This window comes from Parasteatoda tepidariorum, chromosome 10 (assembly GCF_982258835.1).
Source record: "Parasteatoda tepidariorum strain Cologne lab strain chromosome 10, Ptep-v5.0, whole genome shotgun sequence".
Lineage (NCBI taxonomy): Eukaryota > Metazoa > Arthropoda > Arachnida > Araneae > Theridiidae > Parasteatoda > Parasteatoda tepidariorum.
Genome location: NC_141764.1, coordinates 42970491 through 42993193, shown reverse-complemented (window position 1 = coordinate 42993193; position 22703 = coordinate 42970491). Strand labels below are relative to the sequence as shown.

At 26.2% G+C, this 22703-nt stretch overlaps 1 protein-coding gene across 1 annotated transcript in view; it reads left to right on the top strand.

Annotated features, from left to right (window-relative positions):
* The window catches only part of LOC122271584 (cell adhesion molecule Dscam1), a 445844-nt gene that overhangs the window by 315670 nt on the left and 107471 nt on the right, over positions 1-22703 (top strand). The window contains exons 12-13 of the mRNA XM_071184629.2: positions 4693-4840; positions 13672-13820. Of these exons, the coding sequence (XP_071040730.2) occupies positions 4693-4840; positions 13672-13820 (297 nt within the window). The remainder of the gene's footprint in view (positions 1-4692; positions 4841-13671; positions 13821-22703) is intronic.

Sequence of the window (22703 nt, the reverse complement as noted above, 5' to 3'; positions counted from 1 at the left end):
TTGCCTGGTTGGAGATACAAGCAAAAAACACTTAAAAATGTTTGGCAAATTAAAAAATAAAGTAAAAACGTAAGAACAGTTTTTTAGCGCAACCATCCAATTTAAATACAAGCTTAATTTTCGCATAGTAACCATTTTATTCCTATATTTTGTCTGCGTATTCCTAAAGCAAACTTCTCTTTGAAACACGGAAAATAATTAATTTTTGTTTTTTACCTTTCTTTATTATTCCTATTCTTTACAACAGATCCATTGAGCAAAACATGTTTTCAATGCAGTAAAATACTCATTATTCTCCATTATGATAAAGTGCTACAAGCAATGAAATAAAATTTAAACGTAAAAAATAATTCCTTAATCCAGGTTGTATTCCGTAATCCTAGAATAAACCAGCTTATGTTTCATTTTTTCTTCATGTTTTATTTCGTGTATTTTTTAATAATATCAGTAAAATATCTGCACTTAATCCACTACTCAGTAAAATATCTACACTAAAAAACAGTATTAAGTCTAAAAAAATAGAAAATGACTGAAAAATATATGATAGAAAATATAATAATTATGACCTTAATTAATCAGATTATAATTATGGTTTTCAGGAATATTCAACCGATCCTAGGTAATATAATTATACGCATACATTACTGATTTATTGATTAAATATCTTACAATAAATGCTTCAACAACATTTGAGATAATAGAGTAAGAGGAAATTCGGTTAACATGGATTAGCATTTGCAATGTTACTGACTTAATAGACAGGGTTCATTCAAAGAAAAACACACAAAAGCGAGGTGAAATGAATCAAAAATTTAACTGTTTTTTTTAAATTAAAATGTAAGTAGTTTAAACAAAAAGTTTAACTAGGTATCTAATATAATAAGTCTTACCAGTTAATACGAAATAACTTACATTATGTACAATCCGATCCGATTTACTATTTTGAAAAGCAATGAACTCTACGTGAGATAAATTTTTAATTTTTTTTAATGACGAAATCACGTGATTAGTGACGAAATGGGAACTCTCAAATATATGACGAAAATGCTACTCAACTCATCGTAGTCCATTTTGGGAGACTGCTAAACAGAATGACTGAAGTGGGATAAGACTAGGCGATCGAAAAGAAATAGACGCAATAAGACGGCTAGTATGTTTGGAGGTCAAGGAGTTGCCCTCAGCATAGGAAGATCCTGGATTCAAATCGCGTTTCGGGTGTGCGTATAATTGTTCTTTGTTCCATTTATCTTTCTTGTGTTATTAAGGTGACATTTACTCAGTTATATGGTGACCACGATGAAATGATTGTTAGAGAAGTTAGGCACATTAAACTCTACATTTGTTTTTGAACAAAGAGAGTGGCGAAATATTTCTTTGCTATTTACAAATTTCGTTTCCTCGGATAAGTGACGATAGCTATTTTGTCACTTTGATAAAATGTTTGTTTGGAGCATATAGCATAAAACGGATTCGTCAAAAACGAATTTCATGAAATTTGAATATCCATTTTTACAGTGTACTTTATTTCTTAGCTTTCTTAAAAATTTAGCTACCCTTGTGGTATACATAAACTTCAGTTTTACTAATCATTATAAATTTTAAAAAATAAACAGCATAAATGTATAAAAATCAGATAATAAATGCTCTTTAAAATCAACCATGATTATGCTGATAAATATGGCAACTCATAATCACAAAAGCTCTCTTTGAAATAGTTGTATCAGATGGTAATTTAAATTAAAGTTTAAACATAAACACATATTAGTGGTGTATTCCATTTGTCTCCATATATTTTGATTATTAATTCCAAATATATATATATTACCAAAACTACTTTGATATTTTGTATTATTCTTCTAAATAAAAAAAGTAATCTAATGAAAATGCACAAATATCACAATTCAGAATATTTTGGAGAAGTAAAGGTTTTCATTATTTTATGTAATCTTTCTCTCAAAGAAAGTTAACTTAATTCCCAATTCTTATTTCACATTTTCAACTTTGCCTGAAAATTAATTTTTCAAAAGATCTTCGCTATAAAATAAAAGATGCATAAATTTCTAACACGACGAAAATATACGTTTTACGATTACCAATTGCAAAAAAGTACAAAACAAAAAACCAAGTTTAAAACAATAAAAACGCGCTTTTTCAAGGAATTCAATTTCGATATCCCTCTCTTCACAAATTTAGATGTAAGAAATGCACTTTAAAAATTTCCAATGTTCGCAAAGTGAAGTTGATATGAATTATTTGGGGAGAATTTGACTTTAAAGCTCCCTTTGGGATATTTTTCAGTTAGGTGAAAAAAATGTATATTTCCTTGAACCGCGATCCCCTATTGTGTCAAGCTACGAGCTTGACAGAATTTCCGGGGGTCTGCACAGAGCAACCCTTTTTATCTGACGCTTCTTATTCAAAATTCCTATCTTCCAACAACCCAATAGAAGGCGGTAAGTAAAAAAAAATAATAATAAAAAGGGTCTTCAGCATGAAAAATTCATCCGGGTGAAAGTTGTGCTTCATCGCTTTTTGAAAACTTGGCATCTTTTAAAACCGTTTATCGACCCTCTTGCTGAGCATTTATGTATGACGGAAGTTGGAGCTAAAGATAATCGAATGTGCTCTGCTGTAAATTGAAAAGAAAATAATCTATTTTAGAATAACTTCATACGCTATTATTATTTTTCACTTATTATTTTCATTTTGTTGACATTTTCTAAAATTAAATTCTTTTGTTAAATTTACTTGTTTGACATAAAAACCATTTGGAGCTATGAAAAATGTGGAAAAAATGTATAATAAGTTTGATATCATCATATTTCTTCAGTATATTTCGAGGAAATTGTCAATGAAGAAGACTTCTTTTACTTTAAAATTCGGTTTTTCCAAACCATTATTCTTGTAATGTATTTTACGCTAAATTGTTAGATGATCTTGAATTTTAAATACGTAAGCAAGTGTGTTTTAATAACATTCAAAATTTTATTGTATCACAATATAATTTCTTGACGAAAAATCATACTTATTGTTACAAATGTTTATTGGAAATAATCGAATCATATAAGTATATTTTAAAACGTTTTTTATTATAAGTTACATAATTGCAATATGCATTAATTAAAAAAGTAATTTTTTCGTAAGAATATTAAAAATGACTATTTATTTGTTTTCCTTATTCTTTTCCGAGTAAGAATGTCTTAGTTGTACTTACTTACATTAAGTACTGTTGTAACTGTACTAAATTCAACAAAAAAAGCAGTCCAAAGCAATTAGAAATTAAATAGGTAAAGAAAACTTTTCTAACGTTGCGATTATAAAGTTGGATACTGATTGAAGTTATTTTTTTAAATATCTGTACTAAATGTTTGATTTCATTGATAAAATTATGTATAAATTTTTATTCAATTTTACGAACTAGGATGATTTGCTGCATTTCATTATTTTTCCTTTAATTATATTTTCCGATACAAATGTTTTTTTAAATGGCTATGCCGATTTTGTTTGGAATGAAGGGGGTTAAAGCTAACTTTTGTAACTATGCATGGGCTATTAAGGAATTAATTTCACAAATTGGCACATCAAAACCAATAATTTTATAAACATGAATATTTTCTACTACTGCGTTTCTTTAAGATAAGGTTTCATACCTCTCACGAGAGATATATTTTTTCTCTGAAAGGAGAATCGAATGTCGATTTTCTTTTGGAGAAAAAATGACTGAAATTGTATGAAACAATGAGTACAACTTGCTTTTATTTTCCACCAACATCACAGATGTTGTACAGATCGTACACTGTACAGATCGATATTTTTATTAAATAAAAAATTCTTCCTTATGCGTTTCTTTAAAATCGTGCCATTTATTTTGATTTTAAGATACATTTTTTCTGAAAACAATGAACAAATTTCAAATTTTTGATGATTGAAATATGTCTAAAATTGTAATTATATAATTCGTTAAATTATTACAAAATTTAGTCATCATTAAAGTATATACTTAAGTTTTGAAAACTGACATTCATAACAAAGAGCATATCATTTTTGAAACAAATATTAATTTTTATTGTAAGATTGTAAGAAATATTCCAGTTCAAGCAGAGACTTTTCTAAGAATCAAAATTTAATATCGATTTGTTCAGGTAATAAAAAACTACAATTATGGGTATATAATGGGAAATTAAGAAATTAACTTACAATAACACCACAGAAAATCCGAGTATATGCTAGATATATGTGTATTTAATACTAATATCCTATAAAATTTTATCATTCACTTTGATTTAATGTCTGAAATGATTTATTTTTACAAAATTACAATGAGCACTTAAAAATTATTTAGATGTTACACAATTGACCATTCTAAATTTATAATCTAAGTTTACCCTCTCAAACCATATATTTCAGAAAATAAATGCTTTATAAATGTGCCATGTTTATAAATGTAAAGGGTACAATATAGTTAGCACTCAGTTGTAACTTAACTGTTAACATTGTTAAATCACGTTTATAATTGTTATACAATTACTTTTATAGCAAATAATATTATGATTTCTTAGTTTTTGATATCTAATTGTTAGATTTTTCTTATTAAAATTTTCTTGTTATTATTTTTTAATTATTATTTATTTTTAATTATTTCTTTAAATTTTTGTTTGATGCTTTAGATTTTAACTAAGAAATTATTTCCAGTTGCTGCGCACTTCAAAACGCCATTTCGAGTGCACCGTGTCTCAAAAGATTCTTCATTAAGCGTCCAGTGTGAAGCGTTTGGAGAAAAACCAATAACAATTGAATGGTACAAAGATAAAGTTGTTCTGAATTCTAATTCTGATACAAGGTAAAATTATCTACATTTCAAATAAGATTTTTTTAACCTAAAAACATGCTATTCCTTTATATTTGAATAACATAAATGTTATTTGCGTAGCTCTTTTAAGTTCAATTTCAAATTTTATATAATTTTAAATTTTATTTTACTTGTATATAAGCTATAAGTATTATAGGCTTATGTTTTTTCATACATTGCTTCAAATGTCTTTCATTAGGAAGCAAGATTTTTGTATAGTTGTAAAGCAATGTGCACAAATACCAATAAGAGTGAGGCAGTTTAAAATTAAGATAAGATACACTGAGAAAAAAAGTATGGTCAAAACTACCAGAATATGGTAAAATAACTATGTTTCTAACTCCTTCAGAGTACCAAAAAGCTCTATCATTTTCTCCAAACCTCTTGGGTAATGATTTTCAAAAATAAACAATAAAATATAATTTTTTAATAAATAATAAGATTTAAAATAAGGAAAAATTTAGTAATTTTTTCATGATACCTTAGAGCATGGCATAAAACTGATTTCTTTTGTCAAATTTGCCTTTCTGTTTTGTATTTTTCACAAAATGCGTGATAATACGAACTGTAAGATTTGAAACCACAATTTCCGGTAAACCGTTTCAATATGAACGGAAAAATTATCAAATAAATAGTTAAAGTAATGTAGATTTCGGTTTATTAAACAACATTTTTCTACGGTAATTCGCCGGATTTTTCTTTCTCTAAGTATGATTGCCAATAGTTCTAAACCATCCCGATTGGAGAATATATTTCACAATTCCGTTGCGAATAAAAAATATTTGCTACTTTACGAGTAAAAACTTGAATAAAAGTATTTTTTATCTAAATTAGACTAAAAAGGACATACAATAATAATTCTGATTTTTCCAATATTCTCTAAACAAGTGGAAACAAACGTTGGTTTACTTCACTCTAAAAATTTCCGTATCAAAATACGGTACCCATTTTATCGGAAAATCCATTTTTACTGGGACATCTTACGGAACAAAAACACTGATGTACCGCAGTTTTTGCATTAATAATTTTTCTGTGAAATCACTGAAGGACTCTAATTAACTAAATATTACTGTAAAAGTTACGTTATAATATTTTACGGTAAAAAGATTTTGTTCGGTAAAAATAAATAAAAAAATAAAAATCGTTTTAATGGATTTTAAGAAAAAAAAATTTTACGGACAAATCCAGAGTGTTCTTAAAACGGTATTTTATTTCATTCCATTAACATTGTGTTAATGAAATGAAAACAAAAATATAGCTTTGCAGATTTTTGATGCAGTCGATCAAATCTGCACATAAATAGTATACTAAAACTTCATTAATTAACAATTTAGTAGATTTTTTTCTTTTTATATCAGCAAAATTTACTATGTACGCTTACTATTATATATGGATCCATATCTCAGCACTTTGTTACTAAATAGCATCGCAATATTAACTTATGGTCTCATTCCATCAAAAAATTTGTCATCGTCTTTAACGAATCACATTGCAATTAAAAGAAATTTTCTGCATGAGACGACAAAAACACTTGATTCTCTTTTATTTAAAATGCTTACGGCACAAGTTTCACAAATGGTAAACTCACAAACAAGTAAGCGAAACTTCTACTTCACAAATAAATTATCCAACCTGTTCCTATCAAAATGTTTTTTAATGAAATTCGACTTGCCTTATGAACAATTTAAGACGATGTTTACTTATCTGTGATTCGTTTGACATCACGGTAACTGCCCTTGCATGTTTTATCTTAAATAAAGGCTTTTTTGTGTATAATTATGTTAGTTTTTTGTTTAATAAAATTTTTTGTCCTTTAATATATCGTTTGAATCAGTCTATATTAAACAGATTTTCAGACACTTAATTCTAATAAAAAAAAATTTTAACTTAGAGACGTTATTATGTTTGCTTATTTCTCATCGATACGTAATTTCTTGAGAAAAAATCTTAAATTTCAAATTTCAATTTCAATATTCAAATTTCTGAAATTTAAATGAAAATGACCTAAGCATGTTTAAAAAAAATTAACAAAAATAGTTTTAGTTGCATTATTATCATTAGTGTCTTAGAAAAACGATCCAAAATTGAGCCATTTTAAAAAAGATGTAAAAGCAGCTGTTTCCCTTTCTTGATTTTTTCAATTAACAATCTATTTTTAATTTCCTTTGAACTATTTTTCATATTTTTTAATAAATCTTGAGCATAAAAATTCCAGTAAAAATGTCTTCAATCCCCAATACCATTAAGGTCTGAGGCTTAAAAATAATTCAACGTATACTTTCTTCCTTTTTCATTGTTCTTAAAAAAATCTTTTTTAATAGATTTTTTTTTTGACATTTGAATAGAGATTATTCGAGCTTATTTACTTTATTTACTTTTAAAAAATTATAAAAAGTCTTATTCGATGGGTTTTTTTATTATATTATTTTCCATAACAGATTCTGTTGTTTTAATATTACTTTATTTTCTTCAGTTCTAAGACATCTATTATATTTCTATAGTCAGAAGTTATGATATTGTCTTATTAAATATTGCGGCAATTTTTTTTTTTAAAAATTAGTACAAAAAATATTTAGAATGAACAATATATTAAAAGCAGAGTTAATACTAACTTATCGTTAAAATTTAAACAGTTTTATTTTCTTCTTAGTCGCTGAGTTCCCATAAGATAATATCAGAAAAATATAATACTTAAATCTGAATATGCTTTTTGCATTAGATAATGTTTTTCAAAATATAAAAATAATGCATGCCAAAGAATATTACAAAAGGTTTTTCTGATAGGAAATATTGTAAGCCAATAGTGCCGAATAGCAGTTTGTTTTTAAGTCTTGAAATATATTATGAAGTCTTGAAACTTATATTGTAATAGTGTATTATTATGAAATATGTTTAGAATAAAAAATTCTTCTCATATATTGGCAATTAATATTTTTCAGGTAAATTACATTGAAGGAGATATTACCAATTTTAATTTCGTACAAAATTTAAAAAACAAATAAAAGTTATGAAGGTATAAATTTAATAAATTCTATACTTTATTTAACATTAGAAAATTTATAATTGAATCAGTTATGCAATATATATATATATATATAGTCAAAATATATAATCAAATCTTTTCAAGCAAGGAATAAATGCACAAACTCTGTTTCATTCGAAATTAACTTTCTATGAGCACTAAAGTAATTAGAAATTTAATTTAAGTAAAGATTTAGAATTTTATCGAATAAATATAATTGCAATTTAAAATATTTATAAAATATGATTATTAAAATGAAACTTAAAGAGCAAACAGATAACGTGAATACTAAGTAGACTAATGCATTTGAATACATTTAGAATGCAAATAAATATTTTTTAATGTTTTCAGAAATTATTTCTGAAAAGTTGTTTTGATGATGATAAATTAAGCTTAATTTATCATTAAATTATATGATAAAGTGACTATTTTTAACTTTTCGTGTTTTTCTATATTTTAATTTTAATGGTTTTTAAAGTTTATTTAAGGAATCAAGTGTTTTAAAGAATACTTACAATAGGATAATATGTAGAAGAAGATTAAGTAAATGAATTTAAAAGTTTATTTGAAGATAATTAAATGCAATAGATTTTAATGTTCACGAAATAAATTTTTATTTTTAAGGATAACTTATTTTACGTTAAATTGAAAAATTGTAAAATCAAATTGATGTTTCTTTTTTAAGTTCACTAAAGATTTTATCTTTTTTTTAATGATTTTAATTTTTTTATTGAAATAATATTTGAAGCTCTAATATCAAAAAGGAATTCATTCTTAAATAAATTCATTTTTAAATAAACTAAGTATATTTATTAAAAAACACCAATTAGATGTTATGAATTTCGCATTCATTAACCTTTACTACTTATTAATTAACGTTTAGTTAAAAATCATGTTTTACATGATTTTTAACTAAATGTTAATGAATTAAACATTTAGTGAAAATCATGTAAAACAATATATAGCGGAATTATCTGACATCGGATACAGAGATGAAATTTGTTTCCTTAAAAATAATGATAAAAATAATAACTTTGATTCCCTTTTACGTTTGTTGATCTGAATATATCTTTTGAAGCAAAAATTAATATTCGTGTAAATATTTGATCTATTTTGCTTTGTTTTTGAAGAGGCGTTTCTCTTTTTTATTGAAATTTGCAACCACTTTAGTTTTGCACTATCCAAAATCATTATTAATTTTAAAAAATAATTTTCTACATTAATCGTCAATAAATTTTCTCGACAAACTCCCTGCTATGCATTTGTTCTAAGATTATAAACCAAAAATAAACATTTCTTTATTAAAAAAGTGATTATAGAATATGTGCTGTATTGTCAATTAAATTGTTTCTTTGCATATAGTTTTAGGAGCAAACATTTGATTAACTTTTTAAAAATTACTTTATCTGACATTAAAGTCAAAAGTCAATATTTATTTTAAAAAAACTTAAACTGTTAGGAAATAATTATAATTTTCGTTTCATTATTATCAGTAATGAACTCAATATTATTCATTAATATAAAATAATACTGAACTAAACTTTGAAGAAGTCTTGGAGAGCTGATTAATTGACATACTAATCGATGTCTTGTTGAAGCCTATGCCTCTTAAGCATTCTCATATAATCGATAATAATCTAAAAGAGTTGATTATTTAATATAGTTGTAGATATCTTGCTAAACATATAAACCAGTCTTATATGATAGAAAATAATCTATTAGAGCTAATTGTTTAATGTAGTTGTAGATGCCTTGTTGAAACAAGTACCTTTAAAGCATTCTAATATGATAGAGAATAATCTTCAAGAACTGAGTTGGGTTAAGTAGATAACTCTTAATGTTATCAACATATAAATCATAAATGATTACAAAGTTTCCCAATAATAGTATAAAAATAGTTAAATTTTTATTTATAACTTATATTAAAAAAAAAAATATATAAAGTCTTATATTTAAAATTCTTAATAATTAATTTGTATTTTAAAAAATTTAAAAAAATTATAAACTATAAACTTTATTTTAATACATTTTCCTCTAAAGTAGTCTTATATAAAGGAGAATAATCTATTAGAGCTGATTGTCTAATGTAGTTGTAAATGTTTTGTTGATACTTGTACCTTTAAAGCATTCTTATTTGATAGAAAATAATCTGCAAGAACTTAGTTGGGTTGATTACTGAACTTGTAATATCATCGACATATAAATCATAAATGATTAAATATTTCACAATTATAGTATAAAAATGATTATATTTCTATTTATTATTTATATTAAAAAAACCAAAATATAAAGTCTTAAATTTAAAATTTTTAATAATTTATTTGCTTTAATACCTAGTTTTAAAAAATTGTCAACTATATACTTTATTTTAATAAATTTTTAGATTTTGAATTGCAAATACTATTAGTAATAATATAAATATTATTCATTAAAATGTTATAAAATTACAACACACCTCTGCGTAATGTTCGAATTGTATTTGAATCAGAGATTATTCGAATGCATTGGAGTGTTGATTCTATGTTTTAGTGTTAGAGGCCCTGCTGAAACAATTATCTTATAAGCATCCTTATGTTATACAGAATAGGTTGTAATTACAAGAGTTGAATTCTGAGGAGCACCTTCACTGCGTTTCTGCAATTTCAGTATTTCAGTTTTAATCCATCTGTAAGTTGTCTGAACTAGAAACTACTTATCAACAAGTTACTCTATTGCACTCTGACTATGCGCTGTAGAAATATACTATGAGCTGTAGATGTAGAAAATTATGAATAAGCTATCAAAACGAAATTAGTATTGAAACGGAAAACTCAGTCAACGGATCCATTATGTCACTACTGCAAAAATTTCCCTTTATCCCCTATACGTGTATATTTTTGCAGTGAGTAAAAAATTACTAAGAGAGAGAAGGTTGAAATGGAATTATCACATAACATTAAACCAAAAATCATTGTTTTTCAATTCTCACTTTGCAATTAATTAGTTTTATCATATCATTTCTAAAGCCATTTATCGTTTTTACTACAGAGGAATCATGAATCAATAATTTGATTTTTTTTTCATCATGGTTACAGCCCTTGCACGTTCTTTTCGAATTAAAGGCTTTCTGTGTATGATTATGTTAGTTTCTTGTTTAATTTTTTATCAATTAATACATCGTTTGACTCAGTCTCTATTAAACCAATTTTCAAATACTTAATTCACATCTAAAAGACAATATTGTATTATTATCAGCAAGCATATGATATTACAAGCATACGGCAAGCATTGATCGTTTTAACTAAAGAGGAATCATGAATAATTTAGATCATATTAGTTTATATGACAAAAAAAGCTAGTTTAAAACACCAAAATTTAAAAAATACTTATATTTTATATCTAAGTTTTCAGTCTTATTCAATATGTAAAAGCAATTTCTTTTGATTTCATTAATGACCATCACAAAATTTATAAATTTATCAAAAGTTAACGAAGAGCTACACAGAATTCTTAATAACTTTATCATTAAACAGTCCCCAAAATAAGCCCCTAAATAAACTAATTTTTCATTGGTTTTGTACATTCTTAACTTAAAAATATCATCTATAACTCAACTTAGTTTCGAGTTTTTTAAAAAAAATGTCATAACATTGCGTGTGAAAATGCTATGTATACAAAAAGAGCCATTTTTTAAAAATTATTAGAAATTGCTATTGGAATTATTATAAAAATATTTCAATTATTTGAAATTTAATGAGAATATAAATAAACACCACTATGCACTAAAAGCTCGTAATTATTGCGTTATATTTGTTTCGTCATCCAAGATGAGTTTGAAATGTTATGAATTCATTCAAATTTTTAAAATTTACCTCTCACAAGTGGAAATAACATCAATAATTCTAGCTTATAATTTTAATATGTGAAAATGATGTGTGGGATTACATATACAAGAAAAGGTATTTTTTAAAAGAAAAATTTGAACTTATAAGATCTAATGATAATTCAAATAAATTCCACAATGCATAATAAGCTCATAATTAATAATTTATGTATGTTTTGTGTTTAAAGATAAGTTTTGAAAGGTATAAATGCATTGGAACTTTTTAAATTTCGTCTCTTACAAGAGAAAGGAATGCAAATCTTATATTCCTATTTTAATAAGTTTCAATATCAAAATATATTTTGAAAATACAGTCGAAAATATATTTTGGAAAATTGTTAAAAATACTATAATGAAAGTTACAATGCTGAAACTCTATCGAAAAAATTTTAAAAGTAGTTTCTGGGAAAAATTTTAACATTTCCCTCTAATCTTAAAGCAACTTTAATGTGCTCAAATATTTCAAGATGAATTTATAAAATTTTAAATTATTCATGAATTATCCACATACTTTTGTTTTTCTTTATCTGTGTTCAGTCTAAATCAAGGTCCAAACAAATTCGAAATCGGGCAGAAAACTTTTATCTTAAGAAAAGAGTTTTTATGGGAAAAACAACTTCAAAAGTAATTGAGTCATTTTTCTGTCTTCAGTCCTCTTTCTTCGCAATTTTATTTAATTATTAAACAATATTTCAATAAAGCTGAATGAATTTTGTGACACGCAGAAAATTAATACTTATTGTAATTTGAATTTATACATAAGTTAAGAAAATAATTTGAAATAATTATCTTCTATCTTATAAATTCTTATTGCATGAGCTTAATGTTCCTACTTTTTACTTCTTTTCCTTTATATTTAATAAATTATATTTCAGAAAATAAAATTCAGCATTGAAATTTCCAAGCAGTAGTTTATGGAAATGGATATGAGAATCAAGGCCTGTGTAATATGCTATAAAAACGCTGGTCAAATACAGCAATTGACAGGGGAACTGTGGTCAAAAGCTTTAAGACCAACCACATTTCGTTCCTTAAATAATATACTGAAAGCATACTTTTATGATACATAAAAATGCTCTGCTTCATATGACTTAAAACAAAACCATTTACTTGAAAACTGTAACAATTGTCTTACAATTGGTTTTCCGTTACAACTATTTTAGGCAATTCAAAACAAAAAAATTGTTTGCTCTTAATTTAAAATAGTGAAAAGTTAGTTCTGTGGAAAATGGATGAATATATTTTATTTCTTACCTACATTACTGGTTTGATACCCATTCTTTGAACACGATTAAAAAACGTAAATAATCAATAAATCGTTATTTATCAAAACAACAAAAGCATGCACAAATCTGAATGACATATACCGACTCAATTAATAAAACTACAATAGTTCCATTTTTTTTTTAATTTCTGTCCGCTCAAGTGAATTTATGTCATAGAAAATTGTTAAGCAAAAATGACTTTAGAAGTTTAAAATTAATTACATCAAAACAAAAATTATAGACATTCAGATTATTCTGCATGATGTGTTGTTCAAGACCAACTCATTATAGTCAAAATTTTCCGTAATAAAGCAAGTTTCTTCCGTACTTATCCCTTTTGGTAGGCCGTAAACTCTCATACTAAATTTACATTAAAGCTCGTAGAAATTCTTTTTTTAAAGTACTACTTTAATGCTTAGAGATCTTGTAGAACTCATACAGGTATAATTTCCTTACGAAATAATGTGAAGTTTATGTTAAAATTTATTAAATTATTAAGGTTTTTTCTTTTTTTCGTAACCACTTTTATAGCGTGCTAAATCTGTGAAAAACTTGCAATATTTGTTTTTGTTAGAATTAGCTATTAATTTTTTAATTTTTTATGATTATTTAGATGTATGTGTAATGAATTTAAGGATTAATTATTAATTGTGTACTCTTTTTAATTTTTCAGATACAGCATCAAGAACGAACTTACACCAAATGGAAAAACGTCAACACTTACTGTGATATCACCAGACAGAAGAGATTCGTCACTCTTTTCCTGTACAGCAACCAACGCTTTTGGGAAAGATGATACAAATATACAAGTTCTAGTAGAAGGTTACAAATTTATCACATTTTTAACAATATATAGTTACTGTACTTCATTATACTATTTTAATTCATTCGTGAGGAAAATAATTATTCTTGTAAATAATTTCAAAATCCAAATATATATTACTTCTTTAAAGCTTAAACTGCGATAATTAACTCCACTATAAAATTCATTTTTATTAAAGCAATAGCTGCCCATCATGATCAGCGGGTTCACTTTTTTAAATAAATAAAATTTCGAGTATTTCAAGATATGGAATCATACAATCGAAATTCCAGAAAATATCAACGTTAATAAACATTAATATAAACTCATATTGCTCAAATGAGAGTGGATTTAGTTTTTGCTACTAACATGCTCGTTACATTTTGCTATACGGAAATTTTTAGATTTGACAAATGGTGAGTTTGTTGTTGTTAAAATGTTCAGTACGTCAAATGCAAACATTTTAAAGAAAACAAATGTGCTAATTAATCCAATGGTGATTTTGATGGACAATAAAACAAAATAACAATAAAGCAATTCAATATAAGCCTCTGTGCTCATTTGCTTTTGTTAATTACTTTTGTGTTAGCAATAGAAAGGTCTTATTGAAAGCCAATGAATTGTGTTTGTAGGAAATTTTTTCACTAAGACTAAACGTAAACAGCAAAAACTAAGTAAATGAGGAATATATATCAACTAAAAATTTAAAATCTGTCTTTACAACTGATTTCTATAGATGATTGAATTGCTGATTCAATACTTGAAGCCCATTTTGGCGAAGAACCGGTATGAGTTTAAGTGCAGAATAACTAGAAATCTAACATTATTGAGATTTCACGGGCCTCGTAATATTCAACTATTATTCATCAGTCAATTTTCAATGCATTGTGCATACCAATGCCTGTTCTTAGATATTTTATTGTTACTTTTAAAAAGTTTAATAAAAGCCAGTCAAGTAAAGTGTACTATATAAAAACACTGCTTAAAGCATACAAAAGTAAAACGGAAAATATAAAGTAAACTAAAGCGTTAAGTACTAAGTAATGTAAAGGGTGAAAAATAAAATAAAGCAAAATGTAAATAATAAATTAAAATAAAGCATAAAATTTAAAATAAAGTGTAAATAAAAGTAAAGTGAAAAGTAAACTTTAAAGTAAAATATTACGTAAAAAATTGCATAAATAAATAAATAATTTTTCAATCCGAAAAGTGAATGTTATAAATGTTATGATACTTTCATTTAAAGAATAATAAAGAATAAAAAGGTGTCAAAATTAATTAGTATTATTATTAGGTAACAAAATGCTTTAGTATTAGTGATTAACAAATGTAAACACTTAAAAAAAATTTCATAAAAGTCGTTGAACAGCCGACCCAACTTTTGGGTTTACAACTACCAATGTAATTTAGCCTTGGTCCATAGCCTTGTAATTTTGAATAGGAGCCTGAAGACAAGAAATTTGCCGTAAGTGGAGGAGTTTTGGATTTTTTAATGAAACTAACTCGCATTTGGGTAACGTTGAGAGGAAAGCTACGAAAATCTCCCATGGTTAGCCTAACGGCAAGGTGACTCTAACCCATGATGCGTCTACCACTGTGGATGTTTTACATCAGCACTGTGGTCGGTGCGAGCCGGGTACGGAATGAGGAGCATCCATGAGTAGGGTAATTGTGTAATCTTGATTATTTTGAATAGTCCATAACGTATAACTCTAGGAAATCAAATCAGTTAGTTCAAAAGTAACCTGAAATTTTTAAAATCATAACTTCAAATTAGCTAAACACGAAACTAACATCACGTGACTCAAAAACAGGCGGGGATTACTTATGACGTCCAAATCTACTAGCCAAAACTTGTCATAGATGTTGCTTACAAAAGAGTTTTATTTTAATATTTTTTATTCCTGCCAAAATTGTGTTAACTTTTTGATATAATGCAGGGAGAGAAGGATACTTGGTTTTGAGAATTGATATTTTTTATTCAAAAATATCTATTTTGTAAACTGGCCTATATTTAGAAATAAGAACTGCTTCAAAATTTTTCACCTTATGGTCCCTGATAGGAAATGGAATTACTTAAGATTTAGATTTAGTTCTTTACTAGAGATTCAAATAATTCTTAAACCCTTATTTATGCATTTTCAGTTTTTTTTTTTTATTCTTAAAAGTTTTTCTCCTGAAAAACTTCAAAAAATAAATAATTATTTATTTGTAATAATTTTTCTTGTGCGTAATATTGAATTTATTCAAAGTAATAAACTGGGCGCAGAAGTTGTATTTCAAAATTTTACATCATTATTAGCTAAAATATGTTTGTAAGATGCACTTCGAAAAGGAAAATTCATACAAAATTTACAAAAAAAGAAGGAAAAAAAACTATAAAAACATAATAGTGAATTGTTATTATGCGTGTGTGTAGAAAAGTTAACGAATTTTAAGTGTGATGCAAATAAAGTACTATTTTTTCTTCAAGAATTAAAATGAAGTATGATTTTTTAATTTTCTTTTTTTCAAATTTAAATATTGTTAAAATTGTGAAATTTGCTTCAAAATTCGCTATTTTAGTGACAATGAATAAATTATAAAAATTGTTTTTTAAAATTTCAAAAATTACAGAAACGAATTCAAAACATGATTTTATTATAATTTGAGGAATGTTTTTTTTCTCCGGTTTAATTCTCCTTCCCCTTATGAGAAACTTTTTGTGGGTGCCCTTGGCAAAAAAATAAATAAATAAATAAAAAAAAATCAACAAATAAATTGATGAATGACAAAAAAAAAGTTTCAAACTGCTGTCCTAATTTATACCTTTTTTTAAATAACGTTTGAAGAGCATTATTTTTTTTTTATTAATGTTGGTTAATTTTTAATAAAATTATATATTTGAGAATGAATTGTTTTAAAAATTCCATGCTGGTTTGATCTCAGACAGAAGAAATGGAAATGTATAAGATTTTAAATTGAAACTTTTCAGGGAAATAACGCTTAAAATCTCTCTTTCAAAATGTCTCTTATTTCTCATTATTTACCTCCAAAATATTTTATTTAATTGCTATTAGAAGAGATGCAAATGATTTTAAGCACTTCCATTTTTTTATTTCAATTCTTTTTATATTTTTCCGCCACCCAACTACACAAAAATAAAATTTATTATTTTTAACTCTAAAATTTCGATTTCAATAAAATAAAAAACATAAGAACGTGTGTTTTAGATAACTAAGTTAAAGCAGAATGAAACGAAATAGGTCGTTTAAGGAAAAAAAATATTCATAAAAAGGAATAACCTGTACACGATTACTCCTTAAGAATAAAATCCTTTCATTTCAAAGAAATGAAAAAAAGAGAAAAGCATTTAAAAAAAAAAATCATTTCATAAACATTTTATTTCAGCATAATGAATGATTCCTTCAGAGAAGCTTAATCAGAAGCAAAACATTCTAATAAAATTAAAGTATTACTAACTGATATAAAACAATACTTGCTGTAAGTGCTTGGAGTTATTGTTGAGAAATTTAATCATTGTTCTACGAGCGATGGAATGCATTTTCAGTGTATGAGAAGGAGATGGGAGTCGTATTGTTCATCATCAGAGATGGGAAAACTGAGTTTTGGGGATCGTGGCTAAGTGATCAATTTTAAATATTAATTATTTTTTATTTCCAATGAGCTGCACAATCGGTCTTACCGATGAGCAGATCTAGTGCTTTCTCCAGAGGTGGTATCCACTCTTTCAGGACCACCACAATGGGTGAGATACTGTTGGTCATGTTAATTTGGACGTCTAGTTTCTGCCACACTAGATGGCAGCACCGAGACTCTATTTGGATGCTAAAGTGCACTAGGAATTTAATTTTGCCGGAAATGCCAAGAGGCAATAAGGCACTCCAGGGATCTTTTACATGCCGCATAATCACACGACATGGCCGCTGAGGATTTTCTGCATCCCGAAAATCCAGTGTCTGGACCCGCAGACTTGGGCTCAGAAGGCCGACGACAAACCAACTGCGCCACCCAGCCACTAAGATTAATTATAAAATAACTAGTTAACCCACTGAACTAAAATTGGTGTGTATCGTCATAAAAAAGGTTTGAAGTTTCATTTTAAATAATAAAAAATTACCATGCAGGCTCCTCATTCAATTCCACCAGTCATCGCTGAGATTTGAAATCGCTTCATCTTATTAGGAGGCGAGCGCTCTATCCCCTAATCCCCCACGGCTGAATAATCTATGTTTAAACTATCCCTGACGTCTAAATACAGTATTTCTTACTTTTTTGTTAACTTACGTTACCTTGCGTATTTGCTTCTAGCACAGTTTTTTGCTTTGGTATTTAAACTACGAATTAAGAGAGCTTCCATTAAATATTTCTCTTCCGGGGTCCATGTCTCCCTTTATTTCTGTTAAAGCATTTTGTAAAGACATTTTTTCCTTGATAGCGCATGTCAAAATAAAGGAAATACACATTTTTTTAACCTCACGCGAGAACAACTAAAATTAGACAAATTGAAATTATTGTTAAATGCTCCAAAAATACTTCGCAATCTATAGAAGAAAAAAAACGCCTAGTCCATCAGCAAACCTTTTCTAAAATATATTAAGTAACGTTGAATCTGTTAAAATTATTTTCAACAATGAAGTTTCGTAATTTCGATATTACGCCTGAACTTCACACCACCATAAAGTGGCAAGTGTTTACTACCCCCCCCCCCCTCTTTGATTTGCTAACTGTGAAAATAATACGATTCAAATCGCTGCTCCCGTTCTTGAATTATTGCGAACATTCATGCAGACTTTTTTTTCATACAGAGAGAGTTTTTTAAAACATCACTTTGTAATGGAAGAGATCATAGAAAAATTGTGCGCAATTCTTAACGTGAAGAAGTTTCTTTTTATGTGAAATAAAAAAAAATTCAACGTTTGCTCATAAATCTCTGAGCAAACTAATTAAAAATTTTATTAATATAGTTTAAATTTGTGTGACAATTGCAATGTTTTTAAACATTTTAGCTATCACAATTTCTTTTAATTCTGCATTTTAATTATTTTAATTCTGATCATAACAAATGATTTAAAAACTACAGATGCAATTTAGTTGCAAAATGTCTTTCAGTAAAATATACATAAAATACTAAGCAGATGGTAGGAAAAGAAACGCATATGCTTCCATTCTAATTTATTCCTATCTATACTATACATTTTTGAAGAATGTGTAATAACTGATTAAAATATCTTTTTCGCTTATGTTTTTAGAAAAATAAATTATGCATCCTTCACAATCTTTAATTTTAGGCTTTTGCAGATAAAATTTCCCTTTACCAAAATTATTATTTTTTTCGATAAAATATAACTATGAATAAAACATGCATTATTAGTACCCTATACACTCAAAAGTAAGCATATGAATTATACCTGAAAACAGTAATAATAATTTATCAAAAAATAATTAAAATAAATTAATAAAAAAATTACTTTAAATTGCATCGCATTGATATTCTATTAGAAATTGCACTAAACGTGACATTAAATTTATCTAAAAATAGAAACAATGCGATTAGTCAAACAAAACTTATCTTCGTAAATGCAATTATCATTAAGCTTTAATAAGAACGATTCTAACTATTTTATTCTTTCTATTATGTTCATTTTCAACATTGTTTCTAGCACCGCGTTTAATTGTCAAAATACGAAAAAATAGAAGAAAGATTCATTATTTCATCAATAAAAGAAATCGCTTAAATTCCTCATCGCTTTTCGGTAAATTGATTTTGCAGATTTCATTGTATTGAATTTTCTCCCTTTTATTGTATTCTAATCTCCGCTTTCCAATTACTATTAAGCTCTCAATAATGCATAATAAATTGTAGAACTATTGTTAAAGGACTTGTCTGCGTCATGTTTTATTACGAGCGTGTCATTTGGAGCTGTTTGTGTTTTTAAAACTTAATGGATGGCGAAATCTTCACTGGTTTTATCTAGTTAGATAATTTAAATTTGTAATCACCATTTTTCTTTTGTTTTTATAATTAAAAAGTTTATTTTTGATTTTCAAATATAAATAGAGATGAAAAATGAAAGAAAATCAAGACATATAGAATTGCGAAATAATAAGTTTGTTCCTACAGTAATGACGTATAGTACAGAGAGGGAAAGAACATCTATGCCTAGTCCCTCATTTTTAAAGTTGCTGTACATATTAATAATTATAAACCTGAAATTAGTTATGTACTGTTAAAATGATTAATTCATTTAAAACAATTAATAAACCATTAAGTTAAATTATTAATTCTTAGTTTGATAAATTCTTTGCCTTAAACAAGTGAAGTTCAATTTTTTCGGTCCTGTAACTTTGCAATTAGTAAAAAAAGGAAAATTGATACTTCGAAAGCCCTTTACTCAAAAATATTTTGAAAACAAAATAAACAAGGGAGGAAAATTTTTATTTACATGTAGCTTGGATCACTTTCGGACAAAATTTGTATGTAACAATATGGGAAACAAACTCACCCATGCCATCAAATATATGGATATCAAAGCAAATATAGTCAGTATTTCAAATATAAATTGTATTGTTTCGTTAATATATGTGTTTTTGTTTTGAGTGTGAGAAATTGTTAGTATTCAAGATGTAATACAAAAATGTATTATAATTGTTTATTATATATAATATGAAACGCTGATTTGTGTCGACAATTCCCCTGAACCAAAACAGATTCTTGTCACATACCTTTATTCATTTGAAAATATACTATTGAATTGCATACTATTGAATAATTGAAAATAGCTATATAAAATAAAATACTATAAAGTTTAAAATTAATTATATAATTCTATGTTCTTCAGCGTATTTGATTATTTAATTTACACATTTGAGGTCATCCCCTCAAATCATTAAGAATGACTCTTAGAACGTGAATATCTGATCATTAGATCAAAACTTATTTAGGGTGGTCAGATATTTATTTTTTTAATGCACGGTACATGGTGTGCACGTTCTTAAATTACTACATTCTGATTAAGTGTTACATGATATCAAATAATTTATTTTATATTACTTTATTTTTTTGTTTTACGGTCTTACTCTTCAATATGTATGCTTTTAAAAATCTCAATTTACAAATCATAATTCAAATTGTAATTGGAATTCAATTCTTTGAATATTTTTTTTCATATTCATCTCAAATCATGAAAATAAAAGTTGTGTGCATGTTTATTTATGTAATTATTCAACCAATCTATTCTAAATTTTTAATGTTATAGATTATGCGGAATATAATTTTAAAAAATTCTGCAGAATATCGTAAAATTTTCTTCCACTTCTTTGAATAAACATAAAAATTATCATATTTATCTACAAAGTTCTATCGAATAAGAAAACTATGATTTTCTTTATATTTTAAGAGATTTTTTCCACCATCAAATAGTTCAGAAAAGCACTTTTTTCTCCAAATTGATCCTTTCTTTTTGATACCACAATAATCTATCTTTTTCTGCTTCAATCTCGAGTCTAAAATACACTTATGCTCCTTCAAAAAACTTTGTTAAAAACATTAATCAATAAATTTACTTCATCCTCGTGATTAATTGTTTCGTGTGCTGCTTTCCGTTATTGGAAACTAATTAAAGTGTTTGTTGTTGAGTAACTTTGAAAAAATAAAAAACATTACTATCCTTTTCACGTGATTGTTAGCCTGTTTTATCACCATGAAGAATAAATATTTTCAAAAAAGATTGTTAATAGCTATGAACGAAAAAATGATTTTTGTATGATTTAGAAAGAAAATTTATTGATGCGGTTTCTTTCGCAATCAATATAAAAAACATGATTGTTAGCATTTATAAAAAAAAAAATGTAAACATTATTATAATTTAAAATAGCTTGAAAATTTAGATTAAATGATTAGTCAATCCACGATAACCTTACCAAAATAGCTTTTATGTTCAATTTTTATTTAGTAAAAACTATTTTCTTCTTACTTTGTTTTTTTTTTCTTTTGTTTTTGAGACTTACTTTTTGTGGTAGATTTTAGAAAATACTTAGTTTAATCTGTTTTATTGTAATAATATTTCTTTTGAAACTTTATTTTGTTGAATAATGCTTAGAAAATTAATATTAGTACACTGAGAACAAAAGTATGGTCAAAACTCCCAAAATATGGTAAAATTTACCGCGTTTCCAGCTGTATGGGAACACCCAAAGAGCATGGCAATTTTTACCGAAGTTCTTTGGTAAAAACTTTGGTGAATTAACTACAAAATGTGTTTTTATTACGTGTGATAGAAGTTGGTGAAATTTGGTACTTTTATCAAGGTACAACAGAGCATGAAATAAAAACAATTAAACGGATAAATTTACTTTTTAGTTTTCCACTTTTTACTTATGTGTCGTATTTAGCACTATAATTTTGAAAACCAGAATTTCTGGTAAACCAACACTATGAACGAAAAAAATAACAAAATAATAATTTAAATACCATAAATTTTTGTTTTATTACCCAAAATGATGTTTTTTTTTATTAGAAATGTCATTACCAGTCAGTTTGGTAATTTTACCAGAATTTTCTTCGTATAACAAAACTACGGTAAAAATTTTTATTTCTTTATTAATGACTACTCATTTTGCATTTATGTAGATATTTTACCTCAAAGTTCATTTTATCGAATTTTATAATGGTAATCGTTTTTTTAAATAGATTAAGAATTACTATGAGCCGTTGCAAACTATCGAATGAAAAATATTAAAAAAATGATCAAGTCCATTAGTCCATTTAGATTTCTTTTCAAAACCTTTAAATTCTTAAAAAATAAAAATAAAGGCTTAAAAAAATAAATTTGAAAACCCTCGAATAAACATGGTAGCGAATCTGAGATAAGCAGCCTACGCATTTTCTTAAACATGTACTT